General features: G+C 44.9%; 1 protein-coding gene across 1 annotated transcript in view; it reads left to right on the forward strand.

Annotated features, from left to right (window-relative positions):
* Positions 1 to 21,394, forward strand: part of LOC136648273 (nardilysin-like) — a 53,434-nt gene that overhangs the window by 23,886 nt on the left and 8,154 nt on the right. Inside the window, exons 17-27 of the mRNA XM_066624389.1 lie at positions 2,172 to 2,258; positions 3,160 to 3,279; positions 6,356 to 6,407; positions 8,336 to 8,486; positions 10,788 to 10,915; positions 12,434 to 12,596; positions 12,681 to 12,712; positions 14,181 to 14,319; positions 15,623 to 15,670; positions 16,186 to 16,238; positions 20,083 to 20,166. Of these exons, the coding sequence (XP_066480486.1) occupies positions 2,172 to 2,258; positions 3,160 to 3,279; positions 6,356 to 6,407; positions 8,336 to 8,486; positions 10,788 to 10,915; positions 12,434 to 12,596; positions 12,681 to 12,712; positions 14,181 to 14,319; positions 15,623 to 15,670; positions 16,186 to 16,238; positions 20,083 to 20,166 (1,057 nt within the window). The remainder of the gene's footprint in view (positions 1 to 2,171; positions 2,259 to 3,159; positions 3,280 to 6,355; positions 6,408 to 8,335; positions 8,487 to 10,787; positions 10,916 to 12,433; positions 12,597 to 12,680; positions 12,713 to 14,180; positions 14,320 to 15,622; positions 15,671 to 16,185; positions 16,239 to 20,082; positions 20,167 to 21,394) is intronic.

Below are 21,394 nucleotides of genomic sequence, written 5' to 3' on the forward strand. Positions count from 1 at the left end.
CCACTGCCAGGGACTGAGGGGAAGTTTTCAATTTACCTTTGCCTGTGCCAGCCTTCAGTGGGTGCAGATGCCTCCACAGGACTCCCCTTAGAAAAGTTAAAAATAACAATCAGAAACCACTTCCGGTTTCACGATAGAAAACCAGAAGTGGTTTTAGATCACTACTTTTAATTTTTCAAAGGCTTGGGGAACGCTGCAAAGGCATCTGCAGGGCTCCCTGCAGCTCCTGGAGAACAGCGTAGGTGGAGGTAAGCTGAAAAACCTCCCTGTCCCCAGCAGCACGAAGCTGGGGATCGCGTCACTGCCTACTCCCCGCCCTTGCAAAGACTTAATGCTTCCCAAGACTTAACGCTTCCCAAACTTCCAAGGAGAAGTTTCCTCCGGAGCTTTCCTCCTAGTAGAAATTAATCATGGGGAGGCTAAAAGTACTGACTCAGGGCCCAATCCTGTGCTCAGTGTCACGGCTCTGTGCCGCCAAGCACTGTCACAAATGTGCCATAAGGCACGCTTGCCAGCCTCACCACCGTGCTCCTGCCAGTGCTAACCCAGCTCCGGCCAGTGCTGGGCTAGCACGGGGTGGTAGCCCAGCTTCTGCGGCTTAGAGGTCTCCCACACCACCGAGCTGCGGAACAGTAGGCGGGGGCGGGAGGAGTCGTTCTGGGGAGGGGGAAGCCGGCAGGGGTGGAGAGAGGGCAGGCAGGAGGCGTGATGGTGAGATGTGACATGGGGAAGGGGGCGGCCTGGAAGCGTGCCTGGGGGAGGGATGGGAGGCAGGTCCACGGAGCTCCACTCCACAGGATCCAGGGCATTCATGTAGGGCTGTGCACCCTACACAAGTGCCTTTACTTTACCACCAACCTTTTGGCTGGCAGTAAAGTGAGTAGCCCCATTGCAGGACTGCTTACCTTACTCGGGGAAGGGAACGAAAGTCCCCTTCTCTGGAGGTGCAGGATCCAGCAGCAGTCCTTCTCAGTGCCACCGAGCCTGGGCGCCCCGGGCAGCTCAGGATTGGGCTGTCAGAATGCAAGGGGCCCTCAGCTGCAAAACAGATATGAAAGGGCCAATTACACATTTAATCCAGTGTGTAGTTTGGCTGTAAGATGCAGTTTTAACTCTGCTTCTGACTTCAGTATGAGGTGCATAGTGCCGAACTGCACATAACCCTGAAAAATGAAAGTTTACATTCAGGCGGTTGTTCTATTTTAGTAAATAGCTCTTGGGGTGGGGCACAAAATTGGCTAAAGCTGCATTGGGGAGGTAAAAAAGGAATATACTGCTTCTGCTGTGGTTCCAATCCCAGTTGCACCCCGCTCCTGAATTTTTAATGGGAAAATAAATATCAGTTTAAAGCCAATGGAAGCTACTTTCCCCATCAAATACTGCACACAGAGCAAGGCTTGGACTCAGAATTCTGGTGGGACAAAGTACTACTGCTTGCCATGGTTTTGGCCTGTTTGATTCATCCATTCTCTTTGTGCATGCCTCTCCACTCCCGCTGTTTACTAAAATTAAATAAAAAAACCAGACACTTAACAGGCAGCCCAGTCTTACCCTGCACTGGAACAGGCAGGCCAACTAGCCTGCGCTGTATCCAGTGCAGGTTAGAAGGTGGCTGGAGGTCACCTCAGGGTAAGAGATTTTCCCCCCTTACCCTGAGTAATACCCCAGCAACCCCTATGGGGCTACTCGAATCTACATCAGCAAAATTCCTGGTGCAAATCCAAGCAACCCCCTGAGCTGACATGCCTGGGCCAGCACAAACATACTCCCTCCAGGGTGGATCCAGGCTCCAGGAGTCAGTGTGGGCCTCTGTGCCAGCTTAGCCAGCTCAGGAGCAGCCACAAACGTGTTTTATGGCACATTCACAACACTCCTTGGCCAGTACAGGGAGCCTGCACCAGCTTAGGTCAACCTTTGGATTGCACTCTTACATGTTTAGAGTGATACCTAATTAGATCTTCCTGCTCTTCCACATGTGCTATTAGCAATCAGTTATCTGGCTCTTGTTCATTGGAATGGAGAGTAGAGTCAGGGATCTGATCTAGCCTGAATTTCAACCCAAGTTTGATTCCATTAAGAGTAGTCGCTGTTGTGCCAGTTTAATGCTTCGGATGGGTCACCCCTATGTTGAATAATTTATTTAGTGATTACATGTTCTGATATATCCATAGACATTGATAAATTCTGGAGTCAGACATGGGATAGTGACTTTGCACTAAATCCAGATTTACATCTGCCAGAAGAAAATAAATTCATAGGTAAGTGCTATAATAAGAGACCCCTCTTCAGTTATACATCTTGCTTGTTAAGGCATCTTGCTTCTGAGCCCAACACGGAGCATTGGATCTGGTGGAGGAGACCTCTGCCATCCCACCCCCTCTCAGACTGGTCATTCCCCCCCACCCTGCTCTCCTCTCACCTAGGAACACCTTCCACCACCCTGAAAACCTACACTCCCACCTGGCAGTGCTACTTTCTGTTGGGGCTCTTCACCTCTTTGCTGGGTGCTGCAAATGTGCTTTACGGCATGTTTGCAACACCCAGAGCTGGTAGTAGATACAGAGATGCTCTTTACACTCTCACATAACACCAGAACCAGGAGACATCCACTAAAATTGAGTGTTGGGAGAGTTAGAACAGACAAGAGAAAATATTTCTTTACTCAGCGTGTGGTTGGTCTGTGGAACTCCTTGCCACAGGATGTGGTGACGGCATCTGGCCTGGACACCTTTAAAAGGGGATTGGACAAATTTATGGAGGAAAAGTCCATCCCGGGTTACAAGTCATGGTAGGTATGTACAAGTCCCGGGTTACAAGTCATGGTAGGTATGTGCAAACATGGTAGGTATGTGTTTCTGGAGGAAAAATTCACTACGGGGTACAAGCCATGATGTGTATGTGCAACCTCCTGATTTTAGAAATGGGCTATGTCAGAATGCCAGATGCAAGGGATGGCACCAGGATGAGGTCTCTTGTTATCTGGTGTGCTCCCTGGGGCATTTGGTGGGCCGCTGTGAGATACAGGAAGCTGGACTAGATGGGCCTATGGCCTGATCCAGTGGGGCTGTTCTTATGTTCTTACACATGTACTGCTGGCGCAATGGCCCACTGGATTGGGCCCCAAGTCTAGTAACCTGTGTCATTTATTCCCTACACTAGCCACCGATTTCACTGTATTAAAATCAACTGATGATGATGCAGAATATCCATCGAGAATATTGAACACACATGAGGGCTGTCTGTGGTACAAGAAGGACAATAAATTTGCTGTTCCTAAAGGTAAAATTCAAAAGCAACCAGTGCACACATTTTTTATTAAGGTAGAGAGCCAGCTAAATAATGGTTGCAATGTTTAATTTCAGCTTTTGAATGGCTACAATGATATTTAGTTTAATATTAAAAGCAATCAGCACTCTGGAGAGCTCATATCGTTAGAAAATCCTCAACAAAGTACCTTCAGGGAAAACAGACAAGAAAAGAGTTAATGAATGCTTCATAAGAAGTTAACAAAAGGTGTATCTATATAGGAATTTGGTGGGTGGGTAGATTGATAAAGGGCGCAATCCTAACCCACTTTCCAGCACCAACATAAGGGCAATGCAAATCTGAAGTAAGGGAACAAACATTCCCTTACTTTGAGAGCCACCCAACTGCAGGATTCTGCAAACGTCCCATTGGCACAGCTATACCAATGCTGGAAAGTTCATTAGGATTTGGGCCTTAATGTCTGCAAGATGCAAGCTCTTTTTGTTCTGTATCTGGTATTATTAAACTGTCTCATGGTATAATGCTGGCATTCACATTTCACCGCTTGTGTCTTGACCAAGGTGAACTCATTACCTGAATTGGTATAGATTCTGCCACCCAGTGACATCACAATGGGGGATGCAGCCACTGCTGGCTGCATCAGGTGATACTTTCAGAAGGGGGTGACACCATACATCCACCATACCAAGCCTCCATACCTCTACCATACCAAGACACCATACCATGACACCATACCTCCACCATACCAAGCCTCCATTCAGTGAACTTTGGTCCACTCCAATTTTTGATAGCCTGTTTTGCCAAATTCCTGGTCCAAGCATCACCGATGCCCACTTTAAGCTAATTAGCTCCCCAACAATGGCCCTAGTTCTGCACTCAGTCCATTAATCCATCAGTTTAGTTCTCCCTTCCTTCCTCCAACCTTCTGCTCCTTCTACTACCCACACCCTTTTCCTTCCTGCAGGTTCTGCTTTTAACCCTATGGGCCATTTTGCCTCCAAGTGGTTGCAGTTGTGCAGCACATTCACTTCAATCTAAGGCCCTGAAGGCCCTGGTGTTAACCCCATGCTTGCTTGCCAGAGCAAGGGGTCACTGTTGACACCACACCCTATCTCCTCGAGGGATCTTGCGCATTTCCATTACATAGCCACCTCCTGCTCTCACACCTGATCATGTTTTTTGATGCTTGCCAGTGAGAACATGAGGCAGCTGGGTCCACAGCAAACTGAAGACCACTGAACGGAGGTGGGTTTTTCACATTTCAAGCAATGTGATAGTCCAGAATGTCGGGGGAGATGTGATTACTGTTTAAATTGTTGTTTTCATCCTTGACTTACAGCCCAATCTTATTCATTCTTCCCCTGTCAGTGCAGTGGTGACAAAATGGTGACCACTGCATTCTACAGTGGGGAGGGGCAGTTGCAGAGGTCTCTTCTAGGTGAGAGAACCTCTGTGGCACAGAGAGGTACCTGTGACAACTATTTTGCTGTCACTTGTCAGCATTGACTTGTGACACAGGATCAGACCTGGAAAGGGTGTTAAGATATTGGCAGTGCCAATCCGTACCCCTTCATGGGATCCAATCTATCCACCCTCACCCCTTCCCACCCTTCCCTGCCCCATTTCTCCCCCTACAGCACTCATTCTGTCCTCCTGCCACCCCTCCCACTTCCACTGCCATCTTACCTACTCTGACAAGCAGGAGAACCAACAAGAGGGACTGGAAGGCACAGTGCTTCTTGTTGGCTTTCCTAGCAGCACACCAAGTGGTGCACTGACAGAGCGCCTTTTGCAACTGACACGGAGTGCTTTACGGCAGTCAGTGCCAGCAGAAGGCCCGATCCAACGTTGGCCAATATGTTTAAAATTGGAATTTGACACTGTTTCATTGTGGTAGCTATTTTAGTATAGTAATTTTATTGTGATGTACTGTTCTAATAACTATTAACTGCTCTGTTTGGGGGCCTTTTGGTCAGAAGTATATGAATTCTTATAATGAAATCAATACATTTTGCTTTGGGGAAGAAGTGTGCGCCTAACAATGCCTTTTCAGGCTTTTCCAAAATGCCTGGATTAACTGCAAAAAATTATCTTTATGCAATTGCAGCAGTTTTAATATGATAAATATCTAGGTGATATTGAATGGAGAGACATTTAGTACTGATTTTATTCTTTATTGTTGTTGTTGTTGTTGTTATTTATTAGCAAATCTAAATGTACTTTGGTTTTGTTTTAGTTTAGGACAGGGGTGCCCAAGCCCTGGCCCAGGGGCCATTTATAACCCTCAGGGATTCCCAATCCAGCCCAAGAAGAGCCCCCAGTCTCCAAAGAGCCTCTGGAGACTTGCTGGAGCCCATACTGGCCCAACCCAACTGCTCTCAGCATGAGGGTGACTGTTCAACCTTTCGTGTGAGCTGCAGGCTAAGGGTTCCCTCCACTGCTTGCTGTTTCATGTCTGTGATGCAGCAGCATCAGTGAAGGAAAGGCCAGCCTTGCTTAGTGCAAGGCCTTGTATAGGCCTTGAGCTATTGCAAGACCTTGACTCATTCATATAAGTTCCATCTCTAATATATTCATTTATGTAAATTCAGAATTGAAATGTAAATTAATTCTTTTTTTCCCAGCCCTTGACACAGTGTCAGAGAGATGATATGGCCCTTCTGCCAAAAGTTTGGACATCTCTGCTTTGGGATAAAGACTAGGGGATTAAACTGAAAGCTTCATAGAAATAATGGATTTTGAGGAAGGCTCAACTGTTATCCTGCACATGCCTGCTCTAGTCTGATCTTGGAAGCTAAGCAGGGTCAGGCCTGGTTAGTACTTGGATGGGAGACCACCTGGGAATACCAGGTGCTGTAGGCTTATACCATAGTCTTTCGAGACTGAAGGTTGCCAACCAGAAGAAAGAATGAAATTTGGTATCACTTAGTTGTGTGGGTGGGGGAAGAGTCTCAGGTAATGTATATCATTACAGCTGAACATCCATTCAGAAGCGATTGTGTGAAACTGATATCAAATAATGGACAAATTTAGAGGAGGAAACATGGGGCATTGAATCTTTTGTTGCTTTCATTCCTCCTTTCTTCAGCCTTTATCAGTTTCCATCTGGTGTCTCCATTGATACAGCGGTCAGCCATGAAGTAAGTGTTGCTTTCGCCATTTTTCATGTCACTGAACATCTCTATACCAATTTATTTACTTATTTATTTGCAAGCATTGCAGCATGATGTGCAGAAATGTGAAGTCTATTACAGGGTTTTGGAGAGAAACATCTGCACATTTGGGAAAGCCTGGATTAACTGCTATCACTGATCACGGCCCCAGTCCTACCCTGCCACTGTGTCACCAGAATGCGCATTCCGATGATGCTGCACGTTTTATCACTATTGCAAAATGCAGTGTGCTATGGAGCGCAGCCTGACTGTTGCCACAGACAATGAGTGCTGGCAGCCAGGCAACAGCAGCCACTGTGGAAGCCCTGGTACTGGTAACTTGGTGTGGGGACAGGCAGGGGCAGGAGAAATGGTGTGGGAAGGTGAAGTAAGAGGCAGGCACCAGAGCCGGGATAGGTTGTGTTGAGGGCAGGAAGGGGGCAGTTATCAGTGGCAGCAACTTCATCAATATCCTATCTGCCTTCCTGATCCACCTACTCAGGTTCACTTGGATTTGTGGCTTACAAAATTGCTGGCTTAGGTCTGAATAGATCTATTGGGGCAGTGAAAGCTTACCCCTAGCAGCAAATGTTTCTTTACCTTGAGGACACCTCCAGTATTCAAAATTTCCCCCATGGGTTGCAGCGTATGCCTCATTGACAGGACTGCATTGATACCAAAGAAGTTATGTTGGATTTGGCTCTCTGGCTGCAGTCCTATAAGCACTTACCTGGGAGTAAACCCCATTGAGCATAGTGGAACTTATGTCTGAGTAAACGTGTAATGGAAGCACATAGGTTTCTCTTTCTGCTACTACAAAAGGCGTTATCAGTATAGGGAAGGGTGGCCAAACCTGCTTAACTTGAGACACATACAGTAAACTACAGATGTTTGAGAGCCACTGGAGAAATGTTTGAGAGCTGCAGCATTTAAGAAGCATTTAAATGCTTACACGTATTTACTCACCATGAACATTAAACTTACGTTTTAATACAGTGGACTCTTAGTTTGTACCTGCCAAATAATTATAAAGCTTGAACATTTGTTATTTACCTTTTATATTAATTGTGGTGCAAAAAGTTACTCAGCCAACATATTTCCGTAAACTTCACATTAAATGGCAAAGAGCTACATGTGGCTTCTGAGCCACAGTTTGGCCACCCCGGTATAGGGTGTGGAAAACACAGCCTTAGTATGCCCAAGAAAAAGAAAGAAAAGTCAAGAACAGAAAGTCTCCAATGTTCAGTCTGCTGAATAATACTGGAAATGTACAGGGTATGCAGGTTGATCCTCAGGTTCTGTTCCCAGAACTCCCACAGACGCTGAAAACTGCAAATAATCAAATTTATGATCCAAACTGTTTTTGTGTGCAACCTAGTGCCACAAAAACTAGTGGTGCCTGTTAAAATGCTCCAGCAGGCATTCTGAAGCACTGGGAGGTCATGTGCGACCTCCCAGTGACTCAGAAGACCTCCTAGATGTGACTTCCTGGTCTGGTCATGTCTGGGGCGTCCTCTGTGGATTCTCACATGTGGGTTTGGAACCTGCGGTAAGTCAAACCTTTTGGTTGGCGGTGAATCAAGTAGCCCCATTGCAGGGCTACTTCCCTTACTTGGGGAAAGGGAACAAAAGTCCCCTTCTCCTGAAGCGCCACCTGCAGATTCCCGAGGTGCGCAAGATGAGGCAGTAGCCATCTTGGTGCCACTGCAGCCCCGTGCCGTAGGAGCTCAGGATTGGGCTGCCCCTCATTTAGAGGTGTTTGAAAATGGAGGGCTTTTTAAACTCAGAAGTAAGCCCATTGTGTTCAATAAGAGGCTGTGATCCTATCTTACCAGAAACAAACACCTCTACAAGTCAGTACCTTTGTTTTTTGTCAATCCTGTGTTTTACATGTTGTCCTATTCTTTCCCTCCCAGTGTAGTGCTTTTTGATATTTTTGTAAATATGCTCACACACAACCTTGCTGAATCTGCATATGAAGCTGATGTTGCTCAGTTGGGGTACAAAGTCCTGGCTAGGGAGCATGGCCTGGTCATACAAGTGAAAGGATTTAATCATAAACTACCTGTGAGTAGCCTCCATGTCTTAATATAATTTCACTCATCTCTAATTACCATATGTGAATTCATGTTGAAATGTGACCATCATATTCGAGCAACTTATTTACCTAAGTGAAGGCATAAAATATTGAAGATGTTTACATCATTCCCATTATCCTTACTCAAACTGAAATCTATGTATTATTAATTATTATGAAGAATATTTATATACCATTTTTTTAAACAAAAAGTGGTTCACACAGTGTAGCAAGATCTATCAATAAATGGTTCCCTGTCCCTAAAAGGTTCACAATATAAAAAAGATGCAGAAGAGTCACCAGTCATTGCCACTGGAAATGATACCATGCTTAGTTGAAAAGGTACATGTATAACATAGGAATATATATTTTAATATGTAATAGAAAGTGTATTGATTGCTGCTATTTTTGTCTTTGCAGTTTTAATCTTTGTTATCCATTTGTATCGATGCTATTTATCTAACTGATATAGGCCACCCTAGAAAAGCGTTACATTGAAGGGTGGGATGTACAGGCTTGCCCCAGTATCCATTGGGGTTCTTTTCCAGATACGCACATCCCTGTGGATACCAGGGATTTGCATTCTCTTCCTGGTCACAATACATTCTGGGGTGACATTCGGGAAAGGAGGAGCCTCAGAGTGACCAAGAAGAGGCTGCAGGCAACCTGGAAGACTCCCTGTAGCCCTGAAAATGCAGCTGTATTGCAGTGCTAAGGTTAAACAGAGCTATTTTTAGCATTGCCCTCCACTTTTCCTGTCTTTTAAAAGGGCGTCCCCGGTATCCACGGAACCACGGATAACCGAAACCACAGATACCAAATCCGCAGATACTAGGGTACACCTGTACAATTTCAACATCTATGAAATAAAATATGAAACTGCTAAATATGAAACTTATGTGAAACATACAAATAAAATATGTCCTACCCGGCTGGCCACAGCTCCCCATAACTTTAGAGAAGGGTCCCTCTCAGCCCTGCTATCTGAGGTTCTTTCTCTAGAGATGCTGAAACTTGAATCTTGAAATGTGTGCATGCAAAGCTTTCCTCACTAAATTATGTCCCCTACATCATTGTGAACATTCATGAATTATGCCACACTTAGCAAAGGAAAAATGGGTATTAGTTAAAATGTAGCAAGATGAGACATGCTTTGTAAACATCTACATGGTCACTGGCAGACCACTGTGTTATCACCACCAAATTGAGGGCCCAATCCTATCCTCCACCTGCCTATAGCATGAAGCGCTGCTTCCAGAGCACATACTGCATTTGGGGAGGGGGGGGGTTGAGATAAGTAAACATTTTCCTTACCTCTCCGTAGGCCACATGGCTACTATTGGTTCACCTTGGGCCTTCACCTATGGGGAAAGGGGGATAGGTTCTCAGCATGTGCTAGGGTTGCTAAGATACTTCCCCTCTTTCCTCCTGTCCATCCTACTCCCTGCCCTAGCCATTCTGTTCCTCCCCCAAACTTCCCCCAGCACTGATTTACCCACTCTGGCGAGCATCAAGAAGCCACTGTCATGTCATGTGACATGTCAGTGACTGTCATGTGTGGTGCTTCTGGCCATTTGCACCAATGCCCCCAAAGCACACAATGGTTGCGCAGGTTTCATGCCACTGGACCAAGACTTGGGTTCCAATCCAATAGGCTACAGTGCTGGCAGTCCTTGCCTACCACCAGCTCCAGTTGTCACGCCTGTGCTATAAGGCACTCCTGCACTGGCAGAGAGGACATGGTGCCAGTTCCAGTTGGTGCTGGGCCTCAGTGCCAAGAAGATGTATAGTGGGAGTGGCCATCAGTAAGTAGTACTTCTGGCTGGCAGAGAGGCTTTTGGGGCAGGGGGTAGGGAGGGGGCAGAACTGGGTGGGGAAAGGTGAGCCAGATGGAGGATCAGGCCTAGGAAGTGGTGGAGACAGCAACAGACTGTGCTGCTGAATCCTGTGCCCCCTCCTAAGTCAGAAAGCCCAACACTGGCCTCTTTGGTTCCTAAGCTGTATGAAATGCTTTGATTGAGATGCTTTTGAGATTTGTAGATAAATGTCAAAATTGTTTGACAATCTCCTCCCCCCCCACTCTCTAAAATGCTAAACACTATCAGTACGTTTCAACTTTCACTGAGCTTTTGATATTTTCCTTGACATACACTTTATTGTAAGTCTGCATTTAAGTAACTACTGTTTCCCCATATTCGCCCATGAATTGTAACACTAACTAGGATAAGATATATGGTAGTTTTATATACGGCCAAAATGAACTTATTGTTAATTTTCCCTCTTCTTTGTAGTTGCTCTTTCAACTGATCATTGATGAATTGGCTGACTTCAGTTTCCTTGTGTCAACCTTTCAAATGATAACTGAGCTGCTTAAAAAGTCATATTATAACCATCTCCGTAAAACAGATACATTAGCAAAGTGAGTGTCTTTAGGGAGACCATATGCAAGCCTTAGGATACTCAGGCTCAGTACTGTAAATTCTCTGAAGAAAAAATCAACACAGACAAAAATCAGCCCCAAATCATCGCAGCATGGAATTGATTGAAGGCTGATTTCATCCATGCATGCTTCAAAATGAATGTCATATCTAGAGTGATCACTCATAGTGGTGACTTGATGACTTTAACAGGTTTGCTCCTTTGTTAGGGAAAATGGTGATTTACCAAATTAGATTTATGGGTCTTTATCCAGTCTGCTACTGCATAATCCTTGTCTCTCAATTCAGTGCAGAATTCAAAAGTACAATACAGTTTTCTCTGGCTTGTTGAACCAAGCTTGTTTCTCTGGCTTGTTGGACACCCTGCTGAGAAGTTCTGGAAAAATGCATGCACTTTTTCTGTTTAGAAATCTACATGACAGCTATTTTGTATTGGTATAGGCTGTCTCTCTAGATGAGAATCTGATGACTCTATCAAAATATATTCAAAATTTTTTTAAAGGCGATTTCTAATCCTCAGGGTGTGGATAAAAACATGGGGGGAAATGTGCAAGTGATGTCTGCTGAACAAACAGCTATTTAAAATTACACAACTCAGAGCCCAATCCTGGGCTCAGCACAGAAGCTTCCCACTGGCGTGCACTACCGCTGGGCTACCACCCGTGCTAGCCCAGCACTGGCAGGCGCTGGGCTAGTGCCAGGCTAGTGCTGGCCAGGCACCCAGCCTCCACTGCTCGGCAGTCTCATAGACCGCCTAGCCACAGCATGGTAAGCGGGGGCGGGGAGTGGGCGGAGAGGAGGCATGATGGGGAGGAGGGAGGCAGGCAGAGGGCGGAGAGAGGGCAGGGAGGAGGCATGAAGGGGATGCAGAGGCGGGGAGAGGGTGGGTGGGAGGTATGCCGGGGGGAGGGAGCAGGGAGGCAGAGAGGCAGGTCTGGTAGAGCTCTGCTCCACCAGAGCTTGTCCGCTCATGTAGGGCTCGGTGTCCTACATGAACACATTTACCATACCGCTGACCTTTTGGTCAGCGGTAAAATGAGTAGCCCAATGTGGGGTACTTCTCTTACCTTGGAGAAGGGGACGAAGCACCACCCGAGGTGCACAGCATGCAGCGACAGCTGTTTAAGGTGCTGCCAAAGCTGCGCGCCCCAGGAAGCTCAGGATTGGGCTGCCCGGTGCTAAAAGTTCATGATAGTCTACTGGAGATAGATAGCCTCTTCTTTGCATTAAGAGTTTCTCTGTTGTATAAACAGACACTCTGCTGTAGGCTATGGGAGATGCAATTGCCTCATTAAGAGCATCTTTATTGTGCTTTGCATATATGTGGCCTGTCATTAAGTGAACTGTTGTTAAGCGGTGGGCACCTTTATAACCTTTTCAAATAGACCTGTTATATTACCTACATTTTCTGGAGCCAGATGCATTCAAGGTTGGACAACAAACACAAAAATGACCCCTTTTGAATGTGTCTTTCAATGGTCTTTTCCCTGGATTTACAGAGATCTACGACTCTCAATCCTGGAGCATGGAAGGTGGTCACTGATAGAAAAACATGAGGTTTTGAATAATAGCCTTTCAATCAGTTCTCTAATAGCATTTGTGAAATCTTTCAAATCTAACCTGTGGGTAGAGGGACTTGTCCAAGGAAACTTCACCAAAAAAGTGAGTACAAACCTCAGCTGCTAAAAGCATGTCACTGAAAATACACTAGTTCCTGAAATAAACTTGATAACATTTATCTCCTAGAAATCAAAGGAGTTTCTGAATTACTTGATCCGGTGAGTACCCTCAATTGACTCTTTTGCTATTTACTAATTCATATTTATTTATTTAGAATACTTATATACTGCTTAAAAAAAATGTTCTCAATGTGGTTTGCATAGTAAAAGAACTGAAACGGGAAATTTTGGCTTGTCCTGAAGGGATTTGCTGTCTAACAGAAGCACAAGGGATATACTAGGAACACTCGCTGGGAGGGACTCTATGCTGGGTTGAATAGAGACAGCTGCTGACTTCCCTGCAAAATATGAAAATCCCTTTTAAAGATGCTTCTTTGCCCAATTAGAAACAGTTAAAATTAAATAATATTGCCCTGGAAAGATGGGGTTTATGATACACTTGAATTTTTTTTTAATCCCATCCCCTATTTGAATTTTAGTTACAAAAATAAAAACTACATTTTCCCCCTTTGTTAGCATAGCAATTCTAATTTCTATTGACATGCATCCTCTGTTGTTTTTCTAATTTTTAAACGGGATAAAATATTCTTCTGATCAAATCACTGTCAATATTAATCATTGTTGGTCAACCTCTTTAAATGTTGCTTTAAATGTTACTTCCAATTTTCTGTTGCTTATTAAACATTTTAATGTCTCTGAAAGCTACCCTTTCTTTCTACAGTTTTTTTTTAATTCTATGCATTTCCATATTTTTTATTCTACTGCAAAATCAGTTTCCTACAAACAGAAATTAATTTCTAACCAATTAACTTTTTGAAAATATAAGAACTATAAGCAGGGCTGACGTGTGCAACACCTCCCAAGAGTGCTGAAATAATGATTGAACTGGCTTCTCGGGTATCTCTAAGGATATCTTAGGTCATAATATTGAGAATATCGACAGCCCAATCCTATGCCAGCTAGCACCTGCGGAATGGGCACATGCACTGTTGAAAACATGCCGTAAGGCAAATTGCAGCATCACAGAGGCCTGTGGCACTGGCATAAAGGTCTATAATAGGCTTCTGTCACCACTTGGTGGCCTGTACCTACTTGGAGCAGATAGGCTCTCCACGGGATGGCAGGGAGATGAGGGGAAGGTGGAATGGGAGCAGGGGAAAGCATTACAAGGTGGGGAGGATAGGGAGGGGCGATTCAGGACCAGGAGGAGGTGGAGACGGCAGTCATGACTACCGCCATATCCTAACCCCTCTCCTGGACCTGAAAGCCCAACATGGGGCAGCTCAGATTTGTACCAGTGATATCACTGGCACAGATCCGAATAGTCCCATAGAGGCTGCTGGGGGATTTATCTGAATAAAGGGGATGAATGTCCCCTTCCCCCAAGAAAACCTTCAGGAGCCTCTGTTCCCATGCTGGAGGCAGTGAAGGCTGCACTGGCCCCCCTGGATCACAGTGCAGGACTTTTGGGCTGCCCTAGACCTACACGGTGAAGATGACTTTTTATTTCAGTGGAAAGAGATGGCCGCAGTTTTTCTTTTGCTTTGCTTTTTTTTACTCCCTTCAGAAAATTGCAGTTCCGTCCTCTTGTTCATCCATGTCCTATTCAGTTCCGGATAACAAAACTACCAGCTACTCACATCCTGTGTAAAGTGAAATCCTTTCACAAAGGTGATGCAAACTCTGACGTCACAGTCTACTACCAGGTACTGTGTTGTGGACTTGGCCCTCTTATGGCCTAATCCCATCTAGGATTGGGCCTGTGCACACAGTGCTTTACGACTGTGGAACACTGTTTTGCTGTCATAAAATGACTGCTGGCAGAGTGCAGAGCACTCCACCGGTGGAGGCAGCAGCACTTCTTAGTCATCATCAGATCGCTTAGCACCTGCTGAAACAGGTAAGGTGGGCTGAAGAGGGGGTAAAACAGAGTGGGGAGGGGATGGGGAGGGGCAGGGGGCAAAATGGGGTGAGGAGGGGGCCAAACAGGTTTGGGGAGGGTGCAGAAGGGGGGTGAATTTGTGGCAGTGGTGCCCACCTGCTCCTCTTTTTCAAGCCTCCATGCCCACTTTATCATCTTGGACTTGTGCCAACAAAATAGCTGGGTCAGGCCCAAGGAGTCCCATTGTGGAGTGGAAGGCTTATGGAGGAATAAGGGGATTTAAACTCACTTTTCCATCTGAAGCCTTCTGATGCTCCCCCCTCTTATTGGATACAGCATGACTTTTTTGGCATGGCTGCACTAGTAGGGGGAAGAAAGGATAAAATTGGGCTCTTGGGCTGTGTAACCTCATTGAACTGACAGTGCTCTCTACATGCTCAGACACTACACCACTGAATATTTTTATCTCTAATGTTGTACATGGTAGTAGACCCATGTGATTCTTGGAATCCATCCTGTTGCCTTATCCTAAATACTGTGAACAAACTTTAAAACTTGTGTTTCACTTAAGAGAATTCTAAGCCAAGCCACACTAATACTGTCATGCATAAGGGCTTGAATAAGTAATAGAAATAGTTTCTTTAACTCATTTAAAGTAAATGAGCAGCTCTGTAATGAATACAGGGGCACCCCTGTACATAATATTTTAATTGTTAGGCTCTAAATAGGAAATCCACAGAAAAATGTTTTACAGATATAGTAAACCTTGGGGTTTCTCAGATGCTTATCAGGGATTTCTCAATGGGGAAAACCGTAATGACAGACAAACTTCTATGAAAAATAACTTGATAGCCACTACCAGTCATCTTGTGTAATGTGCAAGCAAAGAGGAATGTAGAGGGCAAATCTGGTTTGCACTTGCATGAACGGACAGAGTGTCCTAGAATTCAAAGATCCCCCCACAAACAAATCAAAGGAGGAAAATTTCCCTAAAAGTACTGTACGAAGTTTGCACAACTCTAAAATGCATGCTTTCTGCTGTGTTTTAAGCATTGTGATAATTAAGAAACTTGGCAGTGCTTTCAGCTTCGTAGAAAAATTGCTAAGCTGTTCCTGATTTTTTTCAGAGCGGCGCAAGAAGTTTAAAGGAATATACACTCATGGAACTGCTGGTGGTAAGTGTTGATGCTTTCCATAATGCATGCCCTCAGACACCTGTAAAGTTTGAATGTAATAATGATGCTTACAAGCATGTGTATCATATAGATTAATGATGGGTGAGCCTGTAAACACTAGAATTAATTAGGGCAGTTATTTTGCTGAATGCACTCCAGATGTTTTACAAAGTAAAACAAAGCTATCTCTGCCCCCCAGAACCCCACTCCCTCCCCTGCCACACCTTTCCCCTGCCCTCCCCCCACCCCAGAACGCCCACCCCCACCCCCACTCATTGCTCCACCGCCAGCACTTGCCTGGAGCTCCGGAGAGAGAGAGCTGCTTGACTCTGGACTCATTTCTATAAAAATATTTTATATTTTTGAAATACAAAACTTAGTGGTGGTAGAAACATTGGTTTAAAGTTTTCTGTTCTTTGCTTGTTCATTTTAGGAAAGGTAATACTTTCTGATTTGTTGTCATTTGAACATTGAATTAGACTAAATGTTCAACATAGAAATATGCTAAATTTCAGATGACCATGGAAGAGCCTTGTTTTGACTACCTGAGAACCAAGCAAACGCTGGGGTGAGTTTGCCACGTGCAGTAAATTTTCCAGTAAATATCCATCATGCATGGGGATCCCTGGGTACTTGGCTGGACTGACAGCACCCCGTTTAATAGTGAATATAAATTAATGTACCTTGGAGGCCATGTGATTATCCAGACACTAGTTTGGAGAACAAAACTATCAAAAACTCATGGAAGCTAACATCGGTGATCAGAAAGAGCTTTGCAGATATGAAACACATACATGTAAAAACCCTTCAAAATGAGAGATTGCAACCCAGTAATATTTGTGTAAAAATGCACACAGAGATTTGTTTCTTATTGCTTTTACTAGATAATATGGCAGCAAGCATTTCACCACCAATGGTAGTGCAGTTGGGGTCTGGTATAGATACTTCAGGGCAGAATCTGGTTCATTTGAAACTGGTTGCACACCCATTTTTAAGTACTTACAAAAACAGCTTTTTCCATAAACTGGTGGGGTTCTGTTTCAGAACCCTCATTGGATAAAAATAATCAGTGGATACCAAATCAGTGGAAAAATAATATTAAAGATCCACTTCCAAGTTTCTTGCTCCTCAATTGTTGCCCCAGAGTGCATTGATGTAGATGCTATACCACATTCAGCACTAGAGGGGGTGAGTAATGAAATCAAATGGAATGACATTATGGCTGAATTAAGTATAAAGTCTATACTGAGGAGCAAGAAATCCGGATGTGTGTTTTTAAAGGTATCTTTAACCCTAAAAAGCTAGGAAATGGGATTTTGACACTTATTCTTCCTTGTTACAAGGCATTTAAAGGTGGACCCTGTTTTGCCAAATTCCCATTCCATGCTTCACCTGGAGAACTTTTGCCCAACTTAAGCTAATTAGTTTCCCTCTTCACTCAAAATAGCCCTAATCTGCAGGAAGCACTGCTGGACCCCACTACCAGGGTGGCTTGCCTGTTCAACCTGCAGAGGTCCTCCTTCCTCCCCTCTCCTGTCAGCAGCTTCTCCATCTGCTGCAGCAACACCTTAGTTCCACGCAACTCCTAGGCATGGCAGCCACACACCAGTCTCCAGCATCTCCAACAGTCTCTGATCCAGCAGTCTGTTTGCCCAGTCCATCAGTGAGTCAGTCCATCCATCCTCTTTCCTCCAAGCTCCTTCTTTCTGCTCTCTCAGATTCTCCAAGCTCTTTCCTTCTACACCCACACCCTTTTCTTTCCTCCGGGTGCTGTTTTTATCCCTTTGGGCCTTTTTGCCTCCAAGTGACTGCAGCTGTGCTGTGCAGCACACTTACTGCAATCTAAGGCCATGGTGCTTGCCTGCCAGAGCAAGGGGCCACCGTTGACACCACACCTTATCTCCTTGAGGGATCTTGCACATTTCCATTAGTGATGAGTCATGAGTGATTAGTGATGAGTCAAAGCCATGGATGCCAAAACACTGGATAACAAGGCACGACCTGTTATTACATTTCTCTCACTGTTACAGTTTTATGACAGTTCTCAGCCCCCCCCCCGCCCCCCAAGACTTGAAAGCTCTGACCTGCTGTTTAAATTTTCATTTTCTGGCGTGCATCGGAAGTAGCAGGTCATATGCCCAATTTCCTTCACAATCTCCAGAGGCCGAAAAATCTCCATACAAAGCGTGATAATTTTCAAGGTTGGTTGAATGAAGAAGCATAATATATAATTCATTTATGGATTATAGATAATTTATTTATGGCAGCTGCCTTGAGCTCCTAGAAGGTGGAAAGGTGGCATATAAATCTTTTAAATAAAAACATAAATCCTTTCTGAATTTAAATTATCACTGAATTTATATTCAGGGAATTTATATTATATATTATATTAATAAGCAATTAAAATTCTAAGCACTGTGTAAAGAATCAATGCAGATAAATCCCTGATGGAATTCCTTCCAGTCAAATAGACACAAAAGGCACAAAAGGAAAAAAAAAGATCTAAATAAATTTGGACATAAAATATAACAACTTCAGACATGACCAGGAAGTGTAGTCGTTAATGAGATCTGTGCATTGGAGGAAGGAGCTCAGTGGTTGTTGGTTCTAATCAGACTGATGAGAACGCCCATCAGTCTCTCACTTCACCTTCAGCAGCTTCCAAAAGTAGTAGCATAGCTGGGGGGGGCAAAGCAGGAAGTACTGCAGACGCTGCAATCTGCTGTGTAAGTGGTCCCTCCCACTCACTACTGGAGCCATTCTGGGTAGCAACAGCAACGCTCAGGAGATGCCATTTGGTTTGGCAAGTGCCTGCATATTGCTGTCACTGCCCAAAATGGCTCCGATTGCGGGAGGGGTGGCGCTTACATGGTGAATTGTGGCACCTGCAGTACTTACCATTTTGCCCCCCTCTAGCTATGCTACTGTACAAGTGGAATGTTGGTCATGAAATCAATAGTTTAAGCAGCGACTCTACTGGGGCTATCCACAAATTCACCCAATACAACCTTGGAAACTGCCCTGAAGTTATGACTGGCAGCTCCTTCAGTCTCGGAAGACTATGGTATCGCGCTCTGAATGGTGGTTCTGGAACAGAGTGTCCTCTCCAGTGCGCAAAGCCTGGGTCGAGTAGATATGGAGGATAGACTGTTACCCACGCAGCAAATCCCCCCTCTCCACGTCGCTGAAATGGTCCAATGGAAAGGCAGAGGCCAATACGGTTGGTTCCAGCGGCGTCGCAGGAGTTGCCAGTACGTGACTGTGTTCAGCCATGAACTGCCTCAGGGACTCCGGCTCCAGATTTTGCCTCGAGGTTGACTCCTGAAGCCTCTTCCATAACTGGATGTAGCCACAAGGCAGTGGAGGTTTGGGATCAGAGTTTTCCTTCTCTCAGATGAGCTGCCTTCCCAGGCTAACGAGTCCCATCTACCCGGTGACTGTTTAGTCACCTCTTACGACAAGTACAGCCAAACTGAGGGCCTATTCTTATCCCCCAGCCCCCAGGGGGTAGTGCGGAATGCAGCATTCCATGTAGTTCTTGGGGGGGGGGTAGGTGATTTGATTCCACCCAGCCACCGCTTCTGTGCTGCCTGCTGATCTGTTCCTGAGCTCAGTTCAAGGTGTTTGTTTTGACCACGAAAGCCCTGCATGGCTTGGGACCAGGATCTTTGAGGAACCCCCCCCTTGTCCAGTATGAACTGGCGCATCCCCTAAGGTCATCAGAGAGGTGCCTGTTGTGTGTACATTGCCTGACTGAGGCCAGATTGATAGCAGGAAGGAGCAGGGTCTTCTCTGGGGTGTTAACTTTATTATGAAACACCCTCCCAGTGGGATTCTGAACTGCCCCCTCCCTGTTAGCCTTCTGGCGAGGATTGAAGACTTTCTTTTTCCATCTGCTCTTCCCTTTTTAATTAGTTACTTGAGGTTTTGTAGTTGTATGTTTATGATTTTTGTGATTATTGCATTGTATATTTCATTCCTATTTTGGCATTTTAGGCCACAATCCTATGCACATTTCTTTGGGAGTAAGAGCCCAATCCTATGCATGTCTACTAAGAAGTAAGTTCTATTACAGTCAGTGGGGCTTAGGCTGCAATCCTATCCGCAGTTACTTTGGAGTAAGTATTACGGGGATTTAGGATTAGGCTGTTCCTGTTTGCTTGTTTGTTTTTTTTTTTTCCTATGTTGTACGCTGCCTTGAGAGCTCCATTTATTTGGAGGGAACAACAGGGTAGACATTGTTTAAATAAATAATAAATTGCCCTTTTCCCCACATCTTTTCCATAAGCATGGGCATGCACATGGGAGCAGATTTTGATGGATATCTTCCATATGCTAAGCGAATCCTTGTTCATGGTCAAAGTAAAATGACTCGTGTCTTATGGAATGTTCATTTTCTTCTTTGGTTTAAGTTACCATGTCTACCCTGCCACGAGAAATACATCTGGAATCCTGGGTTTCTCTATTACTGTCATAACGCAGGCAACCAAGTATAAGTAAGTCTCTTAATTCTTTTTCAAGCCGTTAAATTTAATGTTGCTGTTTGTACCCTAGAGATCTGTGAATTTGAGGTATGTCATAGCTAAGACCTGCAAGTGTTCTGTAAAACTATGTTATGCTTAGAACATACAGTACTGCCAAGAAGCATCTGATTTCTCATAATTCTCCAACCCTAACACTTCTGCTGGTGCCCTCTTCCAAAGCACTTAAGAAGCATATTTATTTTTATTTATGTATTAAATGAATAGATGCATGCATCTTTACTGATATATTTTTTTGTGTGGAACAGTGTTTCTCAACCAGTGGTATGAGTACCACTGGTGGTACTTAAGGTGATATTCAGTGTAAGTGCACCTGCATTCTATGAATGCTTTGCCTGAACAAGAACCTTGAAATTATTCAGAATTTTGCTTTAAGACCCATCAAGTGGCAACAGGCAGCCCCATCCAACGCAAATTTCCCCGGTGCCGATGCACTAGCATAGCTTGCGCTGCATCCCACAAGGGAATTTAGCAGGCAGAAAGCCTCCTTGAGGTAAGGAAAGCCTTCTTCTCCTTGCCCTGGGGGTATGGGTCTACTCAGTCCCACACCAGCTAAATTGCTAATGCAAATCTGTGTCAACCCATGTTGGTGAATCAGGCCTGGGAAAGGGGATAGGATGGAGCACACAGGTGCCACTGATCCCACCCCTTCCTGGCCCAATCTGCCCACCCACCCCTGTCACCACCCTCCCGCACCCTGTTTCACCCTCTCCTCACCCACCACTGCCCCCGTACCGCCTGGCAGGAACTTACCAGCGTGTGCTGCTCCTTCTGCCACTATGCACAGTCTGGTCCTGGCCTTCCTGTTATGCCATCGCAAAATGCTTTATGGCACTTTTACAACGTTTGCACAGACACAGCAAGTACTCAGCTGGTGCAGAGACTGGTTAGGACTGTGACCTTAGGAACATAGGGAGACACGCACCCTCCCAAAATTTCATGGGTGTTATTAAACCCCCTTCGATTCCCATGAAGTTCTGATGCTTTATCTAAGCAGAAACCTATACATCTGCTTCTGAATTTTGCTTTAGAAAAATTCAGTAGCAACTAAAATTTGAACCCGTGTTCAGCCTTTTAGAGGTTGTACTGTAGCCACTACAACATATTACCTGTCAAGCTTGGGATGACTGGTCAGATACTCCGTGGCATGTTTTTCCTGCATGGTTTACTTGCTTCTCACCTT

Source organism: Tiliqua scincoides, chromosome 4, assembly GCF_035046505.1.
Source record: "Tiliqua scincoides isolate rTilSci1 chromosome 4, rTilSci1.hap2, whole genome shotgun sequence".
Lineage (NCBI taxonomy): Eukaryota > Metazoa > Chordata > Lepidosauria > Squamata > Scincidae > Tiliqua > Tiliqua scincoides.